The sequence below is a fragment of the Oratosquilla oratoria genome, chromosome 38 (assembly GCF_046742065.1).
Source record: "Oratosquilla oratoria isolate Oo_2021 chromosome 38, ASM4674206v1, whole genome shotgun sequence".
Lineage (NCBI taxonomy): Eukaryota > Metazoa > Arthropoda > Malacostraca > Stomatopoda > Squillidae > Oratosquilla > Oratosquilla oratoria.
Window position 1 is genome coordinate 22,867,549 of NC_134814.1, and position 21,081 is coordinate 22,888,629.

At 37.8% G+C, this 21,081-nt stretch overlaps 1 protein-coding gene across 1 annotated transcript in view; it reads right to left on the bottom strand.

The window, feature by feature from the left end:
- tyn (trynity) overlaps positions 1 to 21,081 on the bottom strand; it is an 81,031-nt gene that overhangs the window by 10,893 nt on the left and 49,057 nt on the right. Inside the window, exons 8-15 of the mRNA XM_076175799.1 lie at positions 17,212 to 17,333; positions 16,312 to 16,456; positions 14,558 to 14,670; positions 12,584 to 12,753; positions 11,248 to 11,303; positions 4,427 to 4,639; positions 3,172 to 3,347; positions 1,121 to 1,254 (exon numbers count right to left, since the gene is read on the bottom strand). Coding sequence (XP_076031914.1) covers positions 1,121 to 1,254; positions 3,172 to 3,347; positions 4,427 to 4,639; positions 11,248 to 11,303; positions 12,584 to 12,753; positions 14,558 to 14,670; positions 16,312 to 16,456; positions 17,212 to 17,333 — 1,129 coding nt within the window. The remainder of the gene's footprint in view (positions 1 to 1,120; positions 1,255 to 3,171; positions 3,348 to 4,426; positions 4,640 to 11,247; positions 11,304 to 12,583; positions 12,754 to 14,557; positions 14,671 to 16,311; positions 16,457 to 17,211; positions 17,334 to 21,081) is intronic.

A 21,081-nucleotide genomic window follows, 5' to 3' on the forward strand; every position in this document is an offset into this window, starting at 1 on the left:
AAAATGTCATAAAAAATAATGAATGTGTGATCCACAGCTCTCAAGAAAGCCAACACAAAACTAGCACAAAAGTGGAGACATGTGAATATAGAGTATGTTGAGTCTTCACCATTTTAGAGTACCTTGCATATGTATTTTTCAAATGAAGAGATGTCCCTGAGGTACACAAATTATAAATTGTATGTACGGTCAGAGATGTTCTTTAGAAAGAGAATGAAAGGGAGGTGGGTTAACTAGCTCCCTCTTGGGAAGTCTTCCAGTTTTTCTTGAGAAAACACTACCATAAATCTGGAGTGCACAGATTTCTGTGTACTCCAAGATGACCATAGACTATGGAAGTTTACTTTAAATCGTTCCTAACTTAAAATGCCAGTTATCAAAAACTTTTCTATTTAGTGAGTTGGTGCATATAAATTGTGATCCACCCTTACACTTCTGTTTATTTGCAAGAATCCTCCCAAGATTGAATGAGGGCACTTCGTGAAAAGATGCCAGAACGAAACATCCGACAGACACTTCAAAAGACTGAACAACAATCCCAACCAGCCACGGGAAGAGAGTCTGTGCCCTGAGGAATCTTACTCTAGTGCAGGGGCAGAGGGAACCTCCATTCTTTAAAAGGCCAAGTAATTCACCATGGTCTTGGATTATGTGCTGGTCTCATGATTATCCTCCCAGATGAGAGCTCAGAGCTCATACATGCCCGATCTATGGGTAATGCTGTGACCCTACACATGCATATATCCAACTCCTTGCCTATGAGAATTGAAGTACTGTCTTACAGTGCAGCGATGCTGAAATTATTTCAGTCCTGGGTGGGAATTAAACTTGGACTGCTGGATTAGCAATCGTGAACTGTAGTCCCCCATCTGGAGTTCTTGGGGTGAAGGGGTGAGTTGTGGGTATTTGCGAACTGGCCTTTTACTACAAAAGTTAGTGTTTGACTCTTGGTGGGGATCATCACAAATGATATTATGTTGTTGCAACTAGTTGGATATTTTTTTCATTAGTTGCCAAACCCTCAAGACTCCTTCTCCTCTACATCCCCTTCTTCCATCTCTTCCTCTTCCTCCTACTCCTCCCCCTCCTCCGAGTTTTTCGTTGTGGTTCTCGCACATACCTGATAGGCATCATGCCGAAAGTGATGTTCTTCGAAGACATGTCATAGGTGCACCGGATCTTGTAGATCTTATCTGTCTTCGTCATCACCACAGAATGGTGTTGGATCACCACCGTATTGGTGTAGACACCACCCTGAAAAACACAAGTTATCATTATCATTGGTAGGAATAGAAGGAAACTCAGTTGTGTGAGTTCCTCTAAAGTTTTGGGCAGATGTCTTCCTTCAGAACAGCATTTCATAAACTGGGGTGCTGGGAAGTGCTGAATACATGACAGTACTTCACTTTCCTTTATATTTCTAGTAATCACATGTTAACTAGAGTTAAGGGCTGCTACAATGCCTAGACCTGACTACAGGGGTGCCCTTAGTGTTGGGAAAGGTTAAGAAATGCTGCCTCAGAAAAATTACTGAAAGAAGAATTTATACAAGTATTTGTGTGTACTATTAACCTAATGTCGTTTCTAGGTCACCTGTTGATCCAAGGTGACCCTGTAGATTCTCCACAGGTCATTCTCTGTCATTATTTATTATAAAGAATACATCTTATGGGCAGTAATTAGATGCCATGGTTTAAAGCTTCGATTGCCATTTGGGTGAAACACATCTTTGTTCTGACTTTCAGTTGATTCATTCTGAATGCCAAACTATAGCAATGGAGCATTGTACATGAGTTTGTCCCTTAGCAGTGTGATGTGCTGGGTATTCTTCATGGTCAAGACCAACTGAAAGGTTGTTTGGGGTCAAGGTCAACATATTCATCTATGTATATCTATCTGTATACTAAGGGCCTTTTCCCCCCTTATAAGGAAGGTAGCCAAGTCAAAGGCATTTATTCACTCCCACCCATTCCACTCCCATCCACCATCCCTTCCTCCCTCTCATCTTAGCTCCTCATGGATGAAGGGTCATCCCTGTCTCCTGCCCATTTTGCCTGGGTCAGAAGCAATGCAGCAAGACACAGTGCGAGTACATTCCCAGCAAGGCCAATTCTCTCAATTGACGACACTCCTTCCCCCATCCCCTCGTGCTCTCTGCTGTCGAAAATGCCCCCCATCCTCCCACAGTGGACTAATTAGGGGAGGTTATCTTGACCAATTAAAATCTCATTTACCCCGGGGTTTGTCCTCCCACCGATTAAAATTGTCCAGCGACAACAATAACAGAAGTCAGACATTGATTTGGAAACTCACCAGACATACACTTTGGTGCCAGAAATACTCTCTGGTGCCAAATGTAAAATATGGAATATAATAAACTAAATAGGCTAATCAAACTTATTGAACAGATAACATGCTCACTCTCACAGATTAGTGACATCCTATATGAACTTTATTCTGGCAAACAGAGGACACTCTTAGTGGGGTCCCGACCCCTCATGGCCCCTGCCTCTCCCCTCACAATTGACTAAAATCATTACATTTTTATTCATTCTGAATGTCTCCAGATGATTTTATTCACATGGAACAGTACTGCTTTGAGCCCTGACACCCTCCCCCCTTCCAACTGTCATGCTGACACGTTGACCAAATTCGCACATGACATATTCTGATGTCAGCATGAAATCAGCTGTAACAGTACTTACTTTTATGTACTACAAGTTGTACGGGTGATCCCACAAACTGGTTTTATGACCAGGTGAAGAATAAGAAGAAGAAGACTATGGCTAATGGTAAAACAGAGAGGAGGGTGAACTTGAGCATATACGCATCCTTCCTCATAAAAAAAAAAAAAAAAAAAAAAAAAAAAAAAAAAAAAAAAAAAAAAAAAAAAAAAAAAAAAAAAAAAAAAAAAAAAAAAAAAAAAAAAAAACTGAACCTACACCTTGCAACGAAGAAGTCAAATAATAGTAGAACCTTTACAAATGAAAAATAAGTGAATAAATAAAAGAATATATATATACACACACACTAGTTGAATAAACAAAATTTCCTAAATAAAAGAATGAATAAAGAGATAAATGAATATATAGATAGGTAATTAAATAAAGATAAATATAAAGATAGATCAAAGAATATATAAATAAACAAACACATAAGCAAAATACATACGATACTCTGTGTGTTGCAGTCTTGTCCTGTCATCGTCAAATCGAGTTGGAATTTGCTTGAGTTGATGACGTCAATATTACAAGTTTCTGAACGACCCAAAGCGTAGACACGTCCATTGAACGGGCGGTTGGTCAGCACGTCCACGGCGATGCGCGTGTCTTTACAGTGCACTGACACTACAGAAGGAAGTAAAAAGTCGTGTCATGGTTGACCAATGTTTATAATAATTTGTTTTGAAGCTTTATGCATCGGGTGACATTTTGTCTAATTCCCGTTTTCTCTCATCTATTTCTCTCTTGGTAGAGGTGTAGTTGTTTTGACTGTGATTAGTGTTGCACATGTCCAATAAATGGTGTAAATGGCCAAAATTATTTATGTATATATATATATATATATATATATATATATATATATATATATATATATATATATATATATATATACATATACACATACACACTCACACGCCTCATTTGAAAATGCTGTGAAGTTTGCTTGTTAAATGGATGCCCAGGATCAAATTTGAGCCCTCATATTTGTTGAACCACATGTGTCAGACTTCTCACAAGATCAGTAGATTTAAGGTGGCGTCACACTAGGCATTCCTTGCTAGTATGCCACTTGCTTTTGCTATTTTGAGTAGAAATGACTTTGACAGTTATGATCTTTCGTTTTTATAATTATTCATGTCTCATGCAGGGCGAAGCTGAATGACGAACTAAGAGAAGTTAAACCTAGAATACGAATACATTGTTGACATGTTCTTACAGAAGTTCTAGAATATTGTAACCAAATTCATTTCTACTCAAATGAAGTAGCAAAAATAAGTAGCATGCTAGCCTAGTATGCTGCCATCTTCATGTCATATGCTTTGATGAAAAAGAAAGACCACACTTCAGTATGGTTCTTCTATTTGTCAACTATAAATTACATAACAGCAGAATCCATGTACAGTATGTCATTGAATATCTTAATTTATCATCTGCTCAGTCAGGAACTACCTGAGGCAGAGCTCCCAAGGAACATGGGTCAGGATAATGATGAGCCATCTGGTCGAGGTAGTTAAAAAGAAAGAAAGAAAAAATCAAAGCAAACTGTTCTTCATGTAGTCAGCCTCATCTGCTGAGTGAAGGAGATATTAACAACCTCGTCCGCAATTAAACGCATCTAACTAACAAGTTAGCAATAACCGACTAGGTCAGGAACCACAGGCTCAAAAGAACCCATTGTGCAAGTGAGTGACACTCTAACTTACCTTCATAGCAAACACCTGTTGGATCGCAGTTAGCGTTCCCTCCATCTCCACCAGTGGACTCTCCCAAGTCTGGTCTGGAGGTCTGGATTCCTATTCCAGAGGATGTACTTGAGGAAGAGGAAGAGGAAGAAGAAGAAGAGGAAGATCCTCCTCCTCCTCCAGCACTATCGGTGAGACCTGACGATGCTGGAGTTACAGACACGTCAAGAGATCCTGTTGGACATACGGACATTAGACATTAAGAATAACCTTTGGCTGGGCAACCACAGAGCTTGATATCTTTATATTCATGGTACATTCAGCACAATCTCCTGGGAGGACATAACCATGAAATGCTAAGCGCGGCATACAAACTCGAGTCCAAGGCAGCAGCGCGAGGTCGAGACAGGTCAAGAAAGGTTGACATTTGTTATGAGAATATAGATGCTCCTCGACTTACAAACAAAGCCTCAACCCTACTTAAACAGTTTTAAAGGTGAGAAATCCAAGATTAAAGTATGTTAGCATTACAATTTATTTTTGTCTTTACGAACATTCGACTTACGAACTTTCAGACATATGAATGAAGCCTCAAGCCTACTGTACCCATTTCAAAGGTAAGAAATCCAACATTAAAGTATTAGTATTACAATTTATTTTTGTTTCATGTATCTTAGTTATGTGTTTTAGGATATGAAAACATGTACTGCCTTTGTATCATACATATACATGTAGATTTGAGTACTTTTAAAAATGAACGGCCGTTTGGTACGTAACTCATTCGTAAGCTGAGGAGTGTCTGTATAATAGAGGTGAGCTAAGGACTGGGAACAGGTAGGTCAAGAAGAGTCAAAAACCAGTAGGAATGAAAATGAGACCTTTCCAGAAGGATCAGAAGAGAAAGAATTGCAAGCCGTGGGACTCGATCCACAAAGAAAATCCCAACATGTGAAACTGGTCACAACCCAAAACAACTTTTAACATATTTTTCCAACTGTCACCAAGCGATTCTATTTAGCTCCAGAGCCACACTGTGACCCCTTAAGGAAGGGGTTCTCAACCTCTTTCCTTGTTCTCTGTTCTTATGTATTGCTGTTTGTTATCCTCCTAGAAATCCCATCACTAGTGAATAGAACCTTAGTGCATCCACTAAGTTTCACTAGTTTTTGATTTGTGGTTCTGTTTGTGAACTATTGTGGCCGACAAAGTGTCAATGAAGCAAAGGTTAAGAACCACTGCCTAGCATTATAACACTGGGCTATTTTTCCTATGATTGTTAGAGCAGATTTGCAGCCTGCAGCTTTCAGAAAGGAATTTGATATGGTGGAGGAAAATAAATTTCCCTCGGCTTATCAAATGTCACCTTATCTCACATTTAATGAAACAATCTGGTGTTGTAGCCATATAGAAATATAAAGTACATTGCTTGAATCAAGGAGTTATATTGAAGGAATCTTCTCTATAATTTTCAGGAACCATCATAGTTCTGAATCTATCTATTTTTCCAGTGTATTTTTTCAGCAATATTTCATGGTCTATTTCTGTTTATTGTGGAAGAAAAAAAAAGTCCATCTTGGTTATTTTACTTGCAATGGGATTTGAAAACTGAAGTTCTCAAATCATCTTGCTCAATTTTTACAACATTGTCTTTATTTTGGGGAAGTTCTTCTTTAGCAGAAGAACTATGACCAATTCCTCAAGTTTGGAGTTGTTTGTGAGTCCTGCCCCCCACACAAAAAAAAAAAGGAGATTGAAAAAAACACTAGAAAAAAGGACTGTCTAGAAGTTCATGGTGCACAAGACCCACATACACACAAAACTCCCCCAATTGTAAGGCCTGTCTCAGAAATTAATGTTCTTCTTTCAAGTTTGTCCTTAGTACTCTTACAGGTATGTGAACCTAATCCATGATATGTCGAAATTTTGTCATTCATTTCTCAAATCTTGTCATTAAGAGAGTTTTGTATATTGAAGGCCCGGCTGGGAAAATATGAAATACATCGCAAACGATAATAACAAATGTCTCAGAATAGATATGAAAAAATAACAACAACAAAGAAAACAGTTCAGTCCAGCAAGATGATATGCTCACTCAAACCCGGCAACTCTGGAGAATGGGACTAAAGAAGATTGTCTTTCCAGGTAGAAGAAAAGCTTGGAAAGGATGTCCTTAGAACATAAGAACATAAGAATGAAGGAGACTGCAAGAGACCATAAGGCCTACACTAGGCAGCTCCTTAGGGATCTAAAAATCCTATACTAAACACACTAAGTAATACAGGGACCCAGATTAGATCTAACATGCTATATTTGAGTTACAGATTCGATCAGATTTTCTGTTTCCAATATGGTGATGCCTTTGACAGATACTGGAGCCAGTACCAACCCCTGACGACTGGTTTAGCTGAAGGAAAGATTTTTTTTTTTTCTCAGTTGCTTTCTTGTACAATCCAAAAGAAAGTCTGTAAGGGGAAATGTTGGGGCGAAGAGGTTCGAGAACATCTGACTATGTCGAAGGTCGCAAGTGCAGTTTTGGGAATACAGAGAAAAAAAGATAGGCATTCTACATGCAAGACCATCCCTACATTCCATGCAAATGGTCTAAAGGTTCTCCTTTGTGCTCAAAGGTTTGATATATATGTTTTTTTTTTCACTAAAATTGCCCTATTCATTTCTTCCTTTACTTTTGAGGCCAATGAGTAGATTTTGGCATTAAAAAAGAAGAAGGAAAAAAATAAATAAATACAAAATAAATAAATAAATAAACAACTTGTTCAACACCCTGGAGCACTGCAACCACCATTTTTGTTAGTAATCAGTAGACAATTTGATTCAGCTTGGGAGTCTTCCCCCTAACTGAAGACAAAATCAGTTGGGAAAAAAACCTGCATACATGGCTGTACATTACAGAAGTTTGTCCCTTCAACTTGATAATGCTCTTTACATATTCTGCTCTGGCTGAAGCTAGCCTTTTACCCAGATTAGAGAAAAGAATGGTGTCTGCATGGGTTGAGACATCAACTGGCCCTGAGCCTATCCTTCCATCTAAACTAAGCCCTCTGGTGATGGAAGAAAGAACCAGCCTTAAAATCGTGGGACACTTCAATCCAATGCCACAGTGTCTAGGTTCTTTCTGATGTTAGCCAGAACTAGTATATATATATATATATAAATATATATATATATATATATATATATATATATATATATATATATATATATATATATATATATATATATATATATATATATATATATATAAAATATGTTAATAAGAACACAGGTACGTGTGTTCACTTATGCAAAGTAGACCACTTGGAAAAAAGAAACTAGTGAAGCAGAGTGCTTTCGTATATCTTCAGTGCAAAAAGTACTTTTTGCACTGAAGATATGATATACAAAAGTGCTCTGCTTCATTAGTTTCTTTTTTCCAAGTGGTCTACTTTGCATATATATATATATATATATGTATATATATATATATATATATATATATATATATATATATATATATATATATATATATATATATATATATACACTCTATATACCAAGGACTTTTTTCCCCCTTATATGGAAGGTAGCCAAGTCAAAGGCACGCATCCATTTCCACCCATTCCACTCCCATCTACCACTCTTTCCACCCTCTCATCTTAGCTCCTCCTGGATGAAGGATCACCCCTGTCTCTTGCCTAAGATTTGGGTTAGCCAGAACAAAATTTGCAAAGTGTGCCACCAGTATCGAAGGGGCCTCGGAAGAGAATGAGAAGTTAACTAAAGGTTAAGTATAAGGTTAAGTATTGATTACAGTTAGGTATTAATCTTAGTCATGTTTTAGTTAGTCTGGAAAGTGGATCAAAGGCACAGGAAGTAATGGAGCTCAAGTTAGATCAAATGGATTGGGTCAGAATCTGACGGATTCTGTCATAGACCTCCCGATTGGTAAGATACTATCACGGAAACATGACACACACTCATAATATATCAAAACCTTGCAATTATATTGTTCCCTCTTATGATTTATTTAGTCAAACATTACACCCCCACCCTGTCAGGACACTAGGACGGTGCCCCTTACAGAGGGCTTTGTAGTGTGGAATTTAATGAACCATACCCTTGGTCCAACTCACTGGCGGCAGAGTTCGAGGCACCGTCACCTTGACCTCTCCCACAAGTAGTGACGTTCTAACCCTCTTGGCCAGTGAACATCCTCCCCTTTTGTTGTAGTTATAAAAATTCACTTACAGAAAATATATCTTAATATAAGAGGCAGAAAAAACTGTTCTCAATTTAGCATTTTTTCCCCTACCTCTCCTTAGTAGATTAAAATTGCCTACCCAAAACAGAAACCCATAATGCAAGTAGCTGTACAGAAAAGGAGGTTGAAAGGGGGGTATTGCATAGTTACATTAGCATATCTGGACCTCAACAGTAATGTTAAAATTTCTTCCTGTGCCTTCAAGTCTGTCTTGATCACTTCAAGCCTACATGCATATGATTTTTATCATTATTATTATTATTAAGGTCGTAGTAAGCTTATTTCCAAATAGTTCAAGGAATTGTTTGATTTGATCCACTCATTACTCATTCATGGCGACCTTTCATATTGATTCTGCTCAGAAAAATCAGACTATTTTATTCAGCTGAGAGCCAACCCTGGCTGAAGTGGGGTAATGGCTGAAAGGATCTTTGTTCAGGCTGGGGGGGGGGTATTCAGCCTTTTGATGAATAAAATCAGCTGGTGTCTGGTACAACATCATTGTGTTGAAAGGGTTGATGAGAAATGCTATGGACATTTGAATATGATCCAAGACATATATACATATATATATATATTTATATACATACTTGTATATACATCTCATGAGTCAAGTTGATGTGTCCTCAAATGTATGTCCCTTGCACTGACTCTTAGGAAATAAGCTCACACAGCCTTTACAATGCAACTTTCTTTTCTTCATGCGAAGATCATTCTGGAAAAAGGCCGTGCTAGAGTGTGCGACACCTGGTCTGCAAGCAATTGTTCCTAGTCGTCTTCTTACCGAGCTCGCTAACGCCTTCGATGCTAACGTGTCTCGCGATGGAAGACTTGTCAAAACACATAATTTGAGTGATGTAGCGATTGTCACGGGTAGTCAACTGCTTACAGATCGTATTGTCCCATTGTTCTGTAAGTTCACGGGGTCAGTCTGTCTTAACACAAGTCCAGGATGTCTGGGAGTTGGGGGAGGGGGGAAGGTGGAGTGGAAATAGAGTTCTGGTGATATATGTGGGTTTGGTTGTGTTGAAAATTGACAGGAAAGAGAGGTGTGATGAAATTTTCAACAAGTGTGCCTGAGCATAATACACAAGAAGGATCAACGAGGAAGTTTGTCAGGTATAGCTGTTTGGGTAAATGTGCATTTGTGCAGTGTGGGTGAATTTTTTAATTCTTTATCTGAAATGCAGTTTTGTAAAGGTAAAGAGGGTCACTGAAGAGATACACTTAGTAATATAAAATAAATAAATGCTCCCTGATATCAAAGAAGACATACATTTGTTTCTTTATGCTTCGTGAACTCTGATGAAAGATGAAGAGTTTGAGACATCTGCAAAATGCATGTGCCATACCATTCATCTCTTTTTGAAACATCAGAAAAAAAATGTATGTGTATATGCATCCAAAAAACATGTCTATTGTTTATCTCCAATATGGAAAAAAAAAAAAAAAAAAAAAAAAAAAAAAAAAAAAAAAAAAAAAAAGGAAGAGATGTGTAGGAAGAGGTTGTATATTTGGGAATATGTATAGATAAACATTTGAATACAAAAATTAAGAAAAAAAAAAAAGGCTCGTAGAAGGACGAAAGTGTAATTCAAATTTAATTTAAGATGGTATGTGGTTTATTTTGGGGGAAAACTGTGACTTGCTAATATTTTGCTGTGTACATGCATACATCCAAGTGAATATGGAGGGAATACTGTGCTGTGTTTTTTCTTTTATAATTTAAAAAAGCATGTGTTATTATAAAATGGATTAGTGCAATCATAGAAAATGAATGTTTTAAGTGGAGGTGCAACTTTGCAGTATTGGTGGTTAATTAATGTACAAAGTAACCGTATATGATGTAAATTATAAGACAAAATCTGTTTGGATACCTTTGAAGCAGTTTAATGGTGAGTAGGGATGCAATGCAACGTTAGCAAAATTAATTATATCTCTTGCTCATTTAAAGTATATATTCATGCATTACATTATTATAAGTTTCTAAATCAAAGTTAATTCTATATGTACAAATATGTTAATTTATTGTGTATATGCATATACTTGCATATGTACTCAGCAAGCATATATATATATATATATATATATATATCTATATATATATATATATTACACATGTATATACATGTATAGTTATACATACACATACAAATATACATATATTTTGTATACATATACAAATATTTACAAACATGTTTATATTATGTATACAGGTTACAAACATGCATTACATATTGCAATAAATTAGGCCATGCACAATTGCATCAGTCTGAATTTCAGCGTTCTGTTCCTCATTCTTCCCACATCATCACATTTCATTCCTAGATCTGTATTATTCCAATATCATGCAGACACATCTTTCATTTCTTTTGGATTTGTATTTCAAAGATATATATTTTTTTTTTATGGAATAGTTAGGTTAGGATTTATTAGGTTAGGAGCTATTGGACAAGGTAAATTTCATCTTAAATATCCATGCTTGCATGATTCTGGAATTTTACCCATTTGGCTTTTGTTCCCTCGCTGAAAGTTGACTGGTGTAGTGGCAGATAAGTGTAACTAAGGCTACATAAGTACTTACTTGAGCACACATTTTCGTAATAAGTTCCTGTTGGTTCACCATTGTCCAGGAGAGGTCTGTTGGGGGTATGAATCATTTAGTCATGCATCAAAGTACTTCGTTCAATGAGCAACAAAAGTGGTTTAAAAAGACAATTACTGACAGAATGGTCAGAATAGACACCATCTGAAGATAAGCTATTATTCAGAATTCAAACACTATAGAACAAAACAGAAGCATATTTAATATTGCATCCTCTTTAATTAATTTAATTCCTGTAATTTGAAAGACTTTAGACGGGATCCCGTGGGATATCCTGGCCTAGTATCCCTTCGTCAACCATTCCAAGATGTATAAATAGCTTAGACATTGTATTTTGCATCTGTGTACTTGATAAAGCTTCAACAAATGAAATGTACCTTTGATAAATGTCCCATCCCCACATGGTATCTGATCAAGAACAAAAGTATCTTCAAGTATTTCTACCTTTTGAGATTTATAGAAGGAAACAGATACTGAGATGGCTACCTTGAGTGCTTGAGTTGTAGAAATTAAGGAGCTGAGGAAGTCTGCAAAGAGGCGTTTGCGGCTAAATAAAAGTGCAGATTTTTGGGGGGATTCTGAAAGGGTTTGGCTTCAGAGGAAGTACAGGATCTGAGTAGGTTCTGATCCCAAAGAATAAGTAGTTTGAAGAGGTTACCAGTTCATAGGAGCTTCTTCCTCAAAAGAAACTAAAAAATTTCTTTGTTAGGAAACTGTGTGAGTACTGAAGAAGCATGATATTCGATGATTTGGGTTTCAGGAAATATTACTATTGAAGGTATGTAGATGATGGAAATGTTTATATTGTAAAGGATTATACTCCAAGAAGAAAAGCTGTCCCAAAACATTTTCATAATTATTTTTCCTAAGAAGATGGAAATGATTTGGAAGAATATGAAATCCATATAGAGACTGGTTATGTATACAGATTGCCTTTTGTAGGATTCAATCAGATGTTGGATATATTCATTAGTAAATAAGATAAATATTTTCTTAGGATGAAATAATTCTAGAATCACTATATCTAACCTTAGCTCCTAGTGAGAATTCTTCTAGTTGAATGTATTAGTAAATTAGATAAACACCAGATTTCCTATGGTGAAAGCATTCTAGCATCACTATGTCTGAGCTTAGCTCCTAGCAAGATAAACCATAGGTTTCATATGATGAAAACAATCTAAAATCATCTTGTCTAAGCTTAGCTCCTAGCAAGGTAAACAAGAGGTTTAATATGATGAAAACAATCGAGCATCGCTGTGTCTAAGCTCAGCTCCTAGCAAGAATTCTTCAAATTAAAGTTTACATGAGAATTCACCTGTCTGTGGAGAGGTAGGTGGCAGGTCCATCAAGAAGTGTTTTGTGATCAAGATGGAAGAGCTGGCAATTGTACGCGCTCCCAGAGGGAGGTCCTTTGTACAAGAAAGAACGGCACAGGAATTCACTCTCAATCTCACAAGCTCGTCTGCAGGCGGCATCACTGTTGGCCTGGTGAAGAAGGAGCAATGAGATTGAATGCAACAAGGCACAAGGAAGGTGCTCCGTGGCCTGGTGACATGGGTTGCTTTGCACACTGGTGATGTGTGCATGTAAGTGCTTTATCATGCCACACACACATGTATGCATGCAAACACTCAAACACAAATGCATGTACATACACATGATTTCTCTCTCTCTCACAGACACGCACACAGTTTTTTATTGACCAAAGAACTGCAGGGATTTCTTGATTTATGTGAGGGATACATTCCTGAAGGGATTGAGTAATGTAAAAATTGCATAAACTAGTGAGCAGTTATCTTTTACTATTGCTTACTTGATTTTTTACTACTTTGTGTTAGTCTAAATATTCTATGTAATATGAAAAAATGACTAGGTTTTTTTCCCTCATATTATTCCAAAATTGCATATCCTAAACTCACACAAATCGAGAAATCTCTGTACATATGTACAGTACATTCAAGGTAACATGGTCCAATATAAAATACAATCATATATAAAACGACAGAAAAATTTTCACATGAATAATGGCAAAATAGTCAATCCTATAAATAGCAATGGTAACAACACAGTATTAGGTATAAACTTTAAGTAACAAATTATACTGTGAATATATCTACAGGTATAACATTTATAGTCATTCTACATATCATGCTAATTCAATAACACAAAAATAATGCTACTGTACTGTTATTACAAATTTCTATAAACTTTTTTGACTTCATAAATATATTTACATAAATCGACCAAATGGTCTTCACCAAATAAGGTCAATGTAGGTACATCAAAACAAGGAAATCTATCCTGTAGGTGTGCCATTAGTGGATACTCCAGTGACACATGGCACAGTTTGAATATGACCCTTGTTGCTCTGACATAACTGCTGTTTCCATGGCACATGACTTTATCTCCCAGTCTCTACTTTAAGATCGTACATCTGTAAAGGTTTGCCATGTGTGGTTTGGAATGTACATTCTGCTAGAATACACCTTGTACACACTCAAATTTAGTAACTGCCTGGTTTGCTGGACATTATTTCTATTATTTTTTCTAATGAAATGGTGTCAGTATTATAATGAAGGGCTTTACTGATGATTCCGTAGCCAGGGGTTTTTGCACTTTGAAATAATTGATAAACGAGATGAAAAGGCTCCTATGCCAGGTGCCCTAAGCTTTGATTCTAGAAACTGTTTTCTATTTATTGCCAAACCGTGAGACACAGGATAAATTCCTGATTCTACGAGACACCTATGAATACTATTAAACATTTGACTAGTTTATTACACTGCCTCAACAGTTGTTGTTAAGCCATTAGAGAAGCTTTAGAGAAGATTAGGCGTGATGACCACGTCAAACCTTTTACGTTTGTAGGTAAATGGTATATCTGTATTGGGCACACAAAACACTACAATCTTGTTGACCACAGTGAGTGAACTAAGCATCCGAGTACAGATATTCATTTAAGGTAATTGTAATGGTGACATATATTCCTTGTGTGTTATATATACATATTTGTAATATTGTTTATATATTATTGTATATTTAATGTATTATTGTGAGAACCAAGTGTTCGTTTAAGCGTGTATGTTTTTCCCGCAAAGTCCGAGCTTGGTAGCGTCGGAAAGTCAATCATAATTCCGTACGCACGCTCGTCTTTGCTGTGCCAATTAATTTGAATATTTCACTCAAATTGTTTCATTTCGCCACCCCGTACATAACTTGTGATCTGATGTTGGACACTTAATGGCGCCTTATTACTATCATTAAAGAAATAAAAAGACAAGTTGGTTACCATTAGTTCCTTGTCGACATAGTAGTGGAGGTTAACGTAATGGGCCACGCGCAAAGCCTGCACGCCGAACTCGGGGAGATCGAAGTCGCGTCCGCCGCTGCAAGCGTCATCAGCTGGAAAACCCAAATCAAGTCAGGAACCTCTTCAGGAGGGAAGAACTCCAACAGATATTACCGAAGAGGAGGAACATATGTATGCAGAGTATATATTTTTTATACTGTAATTCTTATTATGATTTAGTTGTATATGCCCCATGATTGTATTCCCACCAAAATGAATTTTATTTTTATGAAAGCCTGGCGAACTTCTGAGCAAGTGCTATGGGAAGAATACAAAGTAAACGAAGTATTCATTGTCGTAACCTTAAACAAAAACACACACACACAATTCGTAGCGCAGTGGTAGAGTTCCCGGACGACACTACGGCTGTCGGGGTTCGAATCCCGCCCAGGGCTGAAATAATTTCAGTATCGCTGCGCTGCGAGTCGTTACTCCAACTCTAGAGGGCGGGGAGTTGGGTGTATGTGCGTGTAAGGTCAGCATTACCCATAGATCGGTCATATATGAGCTCTCTTCAGGGAGGGAAATTGGCGTCGATCACGAGTCTAACACGTGATCCAAGACCATGGTGAATCACACACACTCGCACAAGGGATAAGAGAGGAAGCGACGTGTCTTCATGAAACCCTGACGACAGCTGAGTTCCCACTGATTAACGACCCGAGAGGTGAGAGTTCTTCTAGACTGGTTTTCTTTTTCTTCCATTCACGATAACTACTGCCTTCGCTGATTGCATGATTTAGTGTGAACACTGTTCCCAACCTCGTAATAACTACAAGTGATTCAGTCAATTTGGTGTGTGTTGCCTGCCCGCCTCTCTCTCTCTCTATGCATATGTGTGTCTATGTGCATCTGTGTACATTAGATCTTTATATGTATATTACACGCGGTTTTCTCACGTTTACGTGTATTAATGCGGACAGTAAATTACCTATACCATAATACTTTGAAACTGTCGTAATAAATACTCTTTGGTTAAGTATCTCTTGTTTTCTAAACGCGGTAGTTTTCTTATAACAAATGTAATTTAAGAAATAATACCAAAATAACATCAGGTCAATTTGTATAGATTTGATATCCAACGGATCAGGTTTGAAAGTCGATAGCGACGTAAGTCAGAGACCACTCGGCGACGTAAGTCGGAAACGACTCGACGACCGTATAAGATGGATAATCAGTTCGCAAATTCTTTCATCATTTGCCATCTTGTCATCAATGGTCTGTTGTTTCTTATTCCCCTTCACCCACACGAGCAAATGTCTGCAATCCTCAAAAGATGAGAAAATAGTAGTGGCTACCCCTCTTTGCAGAAAAGGGACACGCGAATGTGTGTGTGTGTATTTACCTAATTGTATTTACTTAATTGCAGTATACAGGAAGTGAACAACGCTCATTGGGTCCCGTCTCCTACTCTCCTATTTATCATACCCTGATTTTTTAATGTGGTGCTAGGTGTGTATTTACCTAGTTCTATCTTAGGGAAGGGGAGCTATGCTCGTGATGTGTGTGTTCAAGAACTCTTGTATATATGCAGAAATACCCACACACTGATGTCTATTTCCATAAAAAAATCGTATCTACACACCTGCCATTCACTCCGTGAAGGTTAAAAAAAGAGAGAGAGAAAGAGAGAATACAAAGACGTTACATCAGAGCCAGCCACCAGCCCGGCCAACCGGGACTCTGGGACCCACCTTGTAGACAGAGGTTCTCGAAGTAGTCCACGCCGCTAACGTCCACCATCTCAATGACTTCATCGGCCGAGCGTCGGTCGTATTCGCTCAAATGACACTGCAGCGTCACGTAGTTATATTCTGCACTTCGACACGTGAATTGGCGCTGTGGACGTGACACACAAGTTAGATCCTTCTACGATCTTGTTGATAAATCCCCCTCGACGTTTGTTTCTACCTCGAAGGGTTTTAGATAAAAAATGGGAAATGAACGAAGAAGTAAAAGAGACATTACGATGGCATGTGCCCCAGGGACCGAGTTTATAAAGGGTCTGGAGATAAATCTTTAAAATGGAGATTTTACCAAAATCTCGGCGACATAAATGCTTATGTCTAGACATAAGCGTGTAGGTCACCGACATAGGGATTTAGGTAAAATCTCCGCCATTTGGAAGATTTATTTCTAGACTTAGGGGTTAGGATCTTTTATAAATTCGGTCCCAATTTCCTTCCCCAAGACAAGAACATAAAACATAGTTGAATGGCTGAAAATGTTAGATATTGACAATCACTGGGAAAAATGAAAAATAACGATAATGAAGCCATTAGCTATTTAAAGAGAGGTGTGATATGATTGCATCGTTCAGAGCTATGAAAAGAAATGGACATACTCGACAAAGAGGACTTTACAGTATGGGACAGAAGAAAATTTAAAGAGCATAGAAAGGAATTTATGACAAAGTGTTAGAAGACTATTAAAAGAAATTTATATTATTTTTCTTTAAGAGAAAATTGGATAACTTTAAGAATAGGGATGACAGGTGGGTAGGCGACCCAACGTCCCCCCCGCAAAAAAAAAAAAAAAAAAGGCTTACCGTAACTGACATGGCTTTGCCCTACCAAAGGTTACTACATCCTCACCTCTTCCAGGCAGTGCTCGAGGCAAGCTTCCTTCGTCGACGTGAAAATGAGCGCGTTGTCTTTGCCTTTCAGCATCTTGTTGGGGACTCGCTCGAAGGTCCATGGCCTCTTGCAGACCTTATCTGTGGATGAAAAGACAAAGGGGGACACGTTAAGTATTGGGAGGATAGATGGTAAGGGACATGAAACTGCCTAGTGTAAGCCTTACGGTCTCTTGCAGTCTCCATTATTATGTTCAGGTCACGTGAAGAACTGTAACCCCAGACCCCTTTCACAGGGTGACAGTTCTTCATGTGAGCTACCCTAGGGTGACAATTGTTCATGTGGGGCGCCATCCTGGGTTACGATTCTTCGGTTGTGTAAGTTGATGACAATAAGCATGACCCTCATTCAACCTAACCTAACCTAATTTTTACCCCATTGTTGATATTCGGCGCACTGGGGTGACAATTCTTCAGGTGGGATCTCATGGGAAATAAGAGGGAAACATTCACACAATTACAATGTAGAGATATTTCGTAAAATGAGTTTAATCTTTCGTCAGAGAAGTGAATTTGTCCTGCAGACTTGTATTCTGGATGTTACAGAGGTTGAAGATTACAGTATGGGTTATTTTCCGTAGCATTAACATGATATCTTCGACCAAATGTACAATACGGTGGATATGGGAGAGTTAGGGGTAGGACGATCATCAGTTTCTGTACTAAAGTGAGACGAGTCTACGTAGGATAAGAAAATAAGGAACGTAATTGTAATCAAGATAACAAAAAGAAGAGAAAAACAAAGGAGAAAAAGACAAAGATGAGGAATAAGATAAAAGAAAAGAGGAAGAAGAGGGCATATGTGAATACATACATGTGAATGTGTGTATCTACATATTCACAAACGCGCACAAAGATTCTCCCAATCCAATACTTATGTTTTAGTTATTTATTTCTATCTAATCTATTTTGATTTGTCATTATTATATTCTTTTTTATTTTATTTTGTTTATCTTTTAATTTAATTAATTAATTAATTTTATTTATATATATATTCTGAGAACTTGAAGACTGCGTCGGTAGATCAGAGACAATTGTCTCATTAGTGGTCGTGGTACAGTAAGAGGTATTTTTTTTGCAGCCTAAGGGAAGGTGTAGAGAGAGGCCTAGGAGAGAAAATCTTGGAAGAAAAGACAGGAGAGAACAGACGGTGACGAAACACGTTGTTTAATAAGAGGGTTTTCCTCTCGCTCTGTATTGTTCTTTTTGTTCTGCATTTACATAAAAGAATAACACACTAAAGTGGAGAACATTCCTTTGACATGCACAGTTATAGTGTATATATATATATATATATATATATATATATATATATATATATGTACATATATATGTATATATACATATATATATACATATATACATACATATATATATATATATATATATATATATATATATATATATGTGTGTGTGTGTGTGTGTGTGTGTGTGTGTGTGTGTGTGTGTGTTAATGTATACAGGCAAGGAGCAACGCTCGTTGGATCCCGTCTCCTTCTCTCCAGTTTATCAAGTCTAACCTCAAATTTATATACAGTTCAAATTTAATCTATATCCTTCATTTCCAATTATCATATTTTGATTTGAATTCATGTATTGCATACCTGCCAAGCTATTGTGTATTGCGTTATATAATTTTGTGTACAAAACCATATTTTTTTGTCATTCAATATCTATTTGTTTTAAAACAAATGCAGAATGAATACTCAATATAAACACATGGCACAGTATGAACATCACATAATGAAAAACAGTACTGTTTACAAGAAGTAAACAGTATTGTTTTTCATTATGTCTTCATACTGTGTCATGTGTTTACATTGTGTACAACAAAGACCATCAAGGATTCGGATCTGCATGGGAATTTATTTCAATTTGTTTAAGACAAACACATTAAAAAACACATCGCAAGCGGAGAAAAAAAAGCGTAAGATTTTAAACTTACGCCGTTAAGACTTGAAAATCTTAGAAATTTCGCAAGACTTACGCAAAAAAACGTAACACTTGAGTATTGTTTGAGCTTAGGCTATATTTCCTTCTAAGGTATTCGAAGTATTTATGAATCTTTAAGGAAAACGAATTTCTGCACATCCTCTAGACGTGTGTGTGTTTGTGTGTGGGCATGTATGTGTGTGTGTGTTCGTATGTACGCACAATAGTTGGGTGATGAATGAAAAAAATAATGTGAGAGCACGAAAGTATGAAGGAGTGACTTTAGAATTTACTTTAGCTGTCGTGTGCAGTAGGTAATGTTTATGCACATTAAACATTCACTTAGATATGATAATTATAGTGAGTAAACGAGACTTGTAGAGTTTAAACTATAAATTCTTCCTTTCTCGTTCGTAATGGTGCTACACCATACTTGTTCTCGCCATAGGTGTGTGAAGAGTATTACAATAAGCAACAATTCACTCGCATTGTCGGTAAGCGAAAAGGCATCGCCGACCGTTGAAAGTTCGTTAGAGTAAAAACGACTTCGGTTACGATATTTGAATTTTCAAATCTATAAATATCAAATCATCTTTCCGTCATATCTAGAAAAGTTGAATGATGAACTAAGAGACTGAAATGTTCTTAGAGAAGTCTAGATTCCTGTGAGCGAAGTCATATTCTAGTTGTTCAAATGGAGGTTGGAGGTAGGATGTGGGAGGAAAAATAGCCCAGTGTGATAACCCTTAAAGGCACCTTTTATAACTCCAACCTGAGTCAGAAACACCCGCAATTGTTACCTTGCCCCCCTCCACCCACTCCACCGCCTCCTCCACAAGTAGGACCGAGCACCTGAGTTCACGAAGACAAACACACGACGCGAAGTTCGTGAGGGGTCTGTTGATCCGGTAGTGTGGATGCCACTTCAAGTCGGTTTGGTCTCTTTTTGTTTTGTGGTCGGCGTTCTTCTTGTCTTCCTCCATCTCCAACTACCCTCCCCCCGTCCTCCATGCAAATCCCCCTCCCCCCCACTCCCTCGCCCTTCCCCCACCCCCAAAAACATACCCGTTATCCACTCACGAAAGAATGTTAACATATGAAGCGTTCAGAAACAGAGGGGCATGAACGTCACTTTTAATGGTTTCGAGTTCAGCATATATATATATATATATATATATATATATATATATATATATATATATATATATATATATATATATATATATATATATAATTTTTTTCTTACTGTCCCATCAACTTTCAGTTCCGGTACTAATTAAAACGAGTTTCAGAATTGGGCAGATCAGGGTCTGCAGTTCCATTTCGACGGTTTTGTCGTGCTGTGCTGACCTATGACCCTCAGATGTCTCCACTTACAACATGGACAGGGCCGTCGTGACCTGGGGTGCTGAAATCAATTGTAGGGGAATGCTGGGAAGCGATGCATACATACACATTTTTCTTTGCCCTCCTAGTAAAATGATGGTAGTTTGTTGGGGGGGTGCTGGACTGTATCCTTCTAGTAATATTAATTAGGGGGTGATGGGTCAATTAGACCTGGCGACAGGGTGTGCTAGGGTCGGAAAAGGGTGGGAATTGTTGTTGCTGTTGTTGTCGTTCCCTAGACTGTCTGTCCGAGCAGTCCCGTCTCCCCAAGGAATGCCACAGCCGAAACTGGGTTTTCCCACAAATCCTTTATAGAGTGTATGTTGTGTTGTTTGCGTGCATGATTGTGTATAATGCAGTCTTCCATTATGTGTTGTATGGTATGAGGTGAAGTGTTACATCCTGGGCAGCTGTTCACAATGCGGTCATCCAGCCTCTTCTGGTAGCTTAGAAGTGCTGGGTGGTAGCCGCACCGCAGTCTGGCCAAGTGGACTCTGTCCTTTCGTGGGAG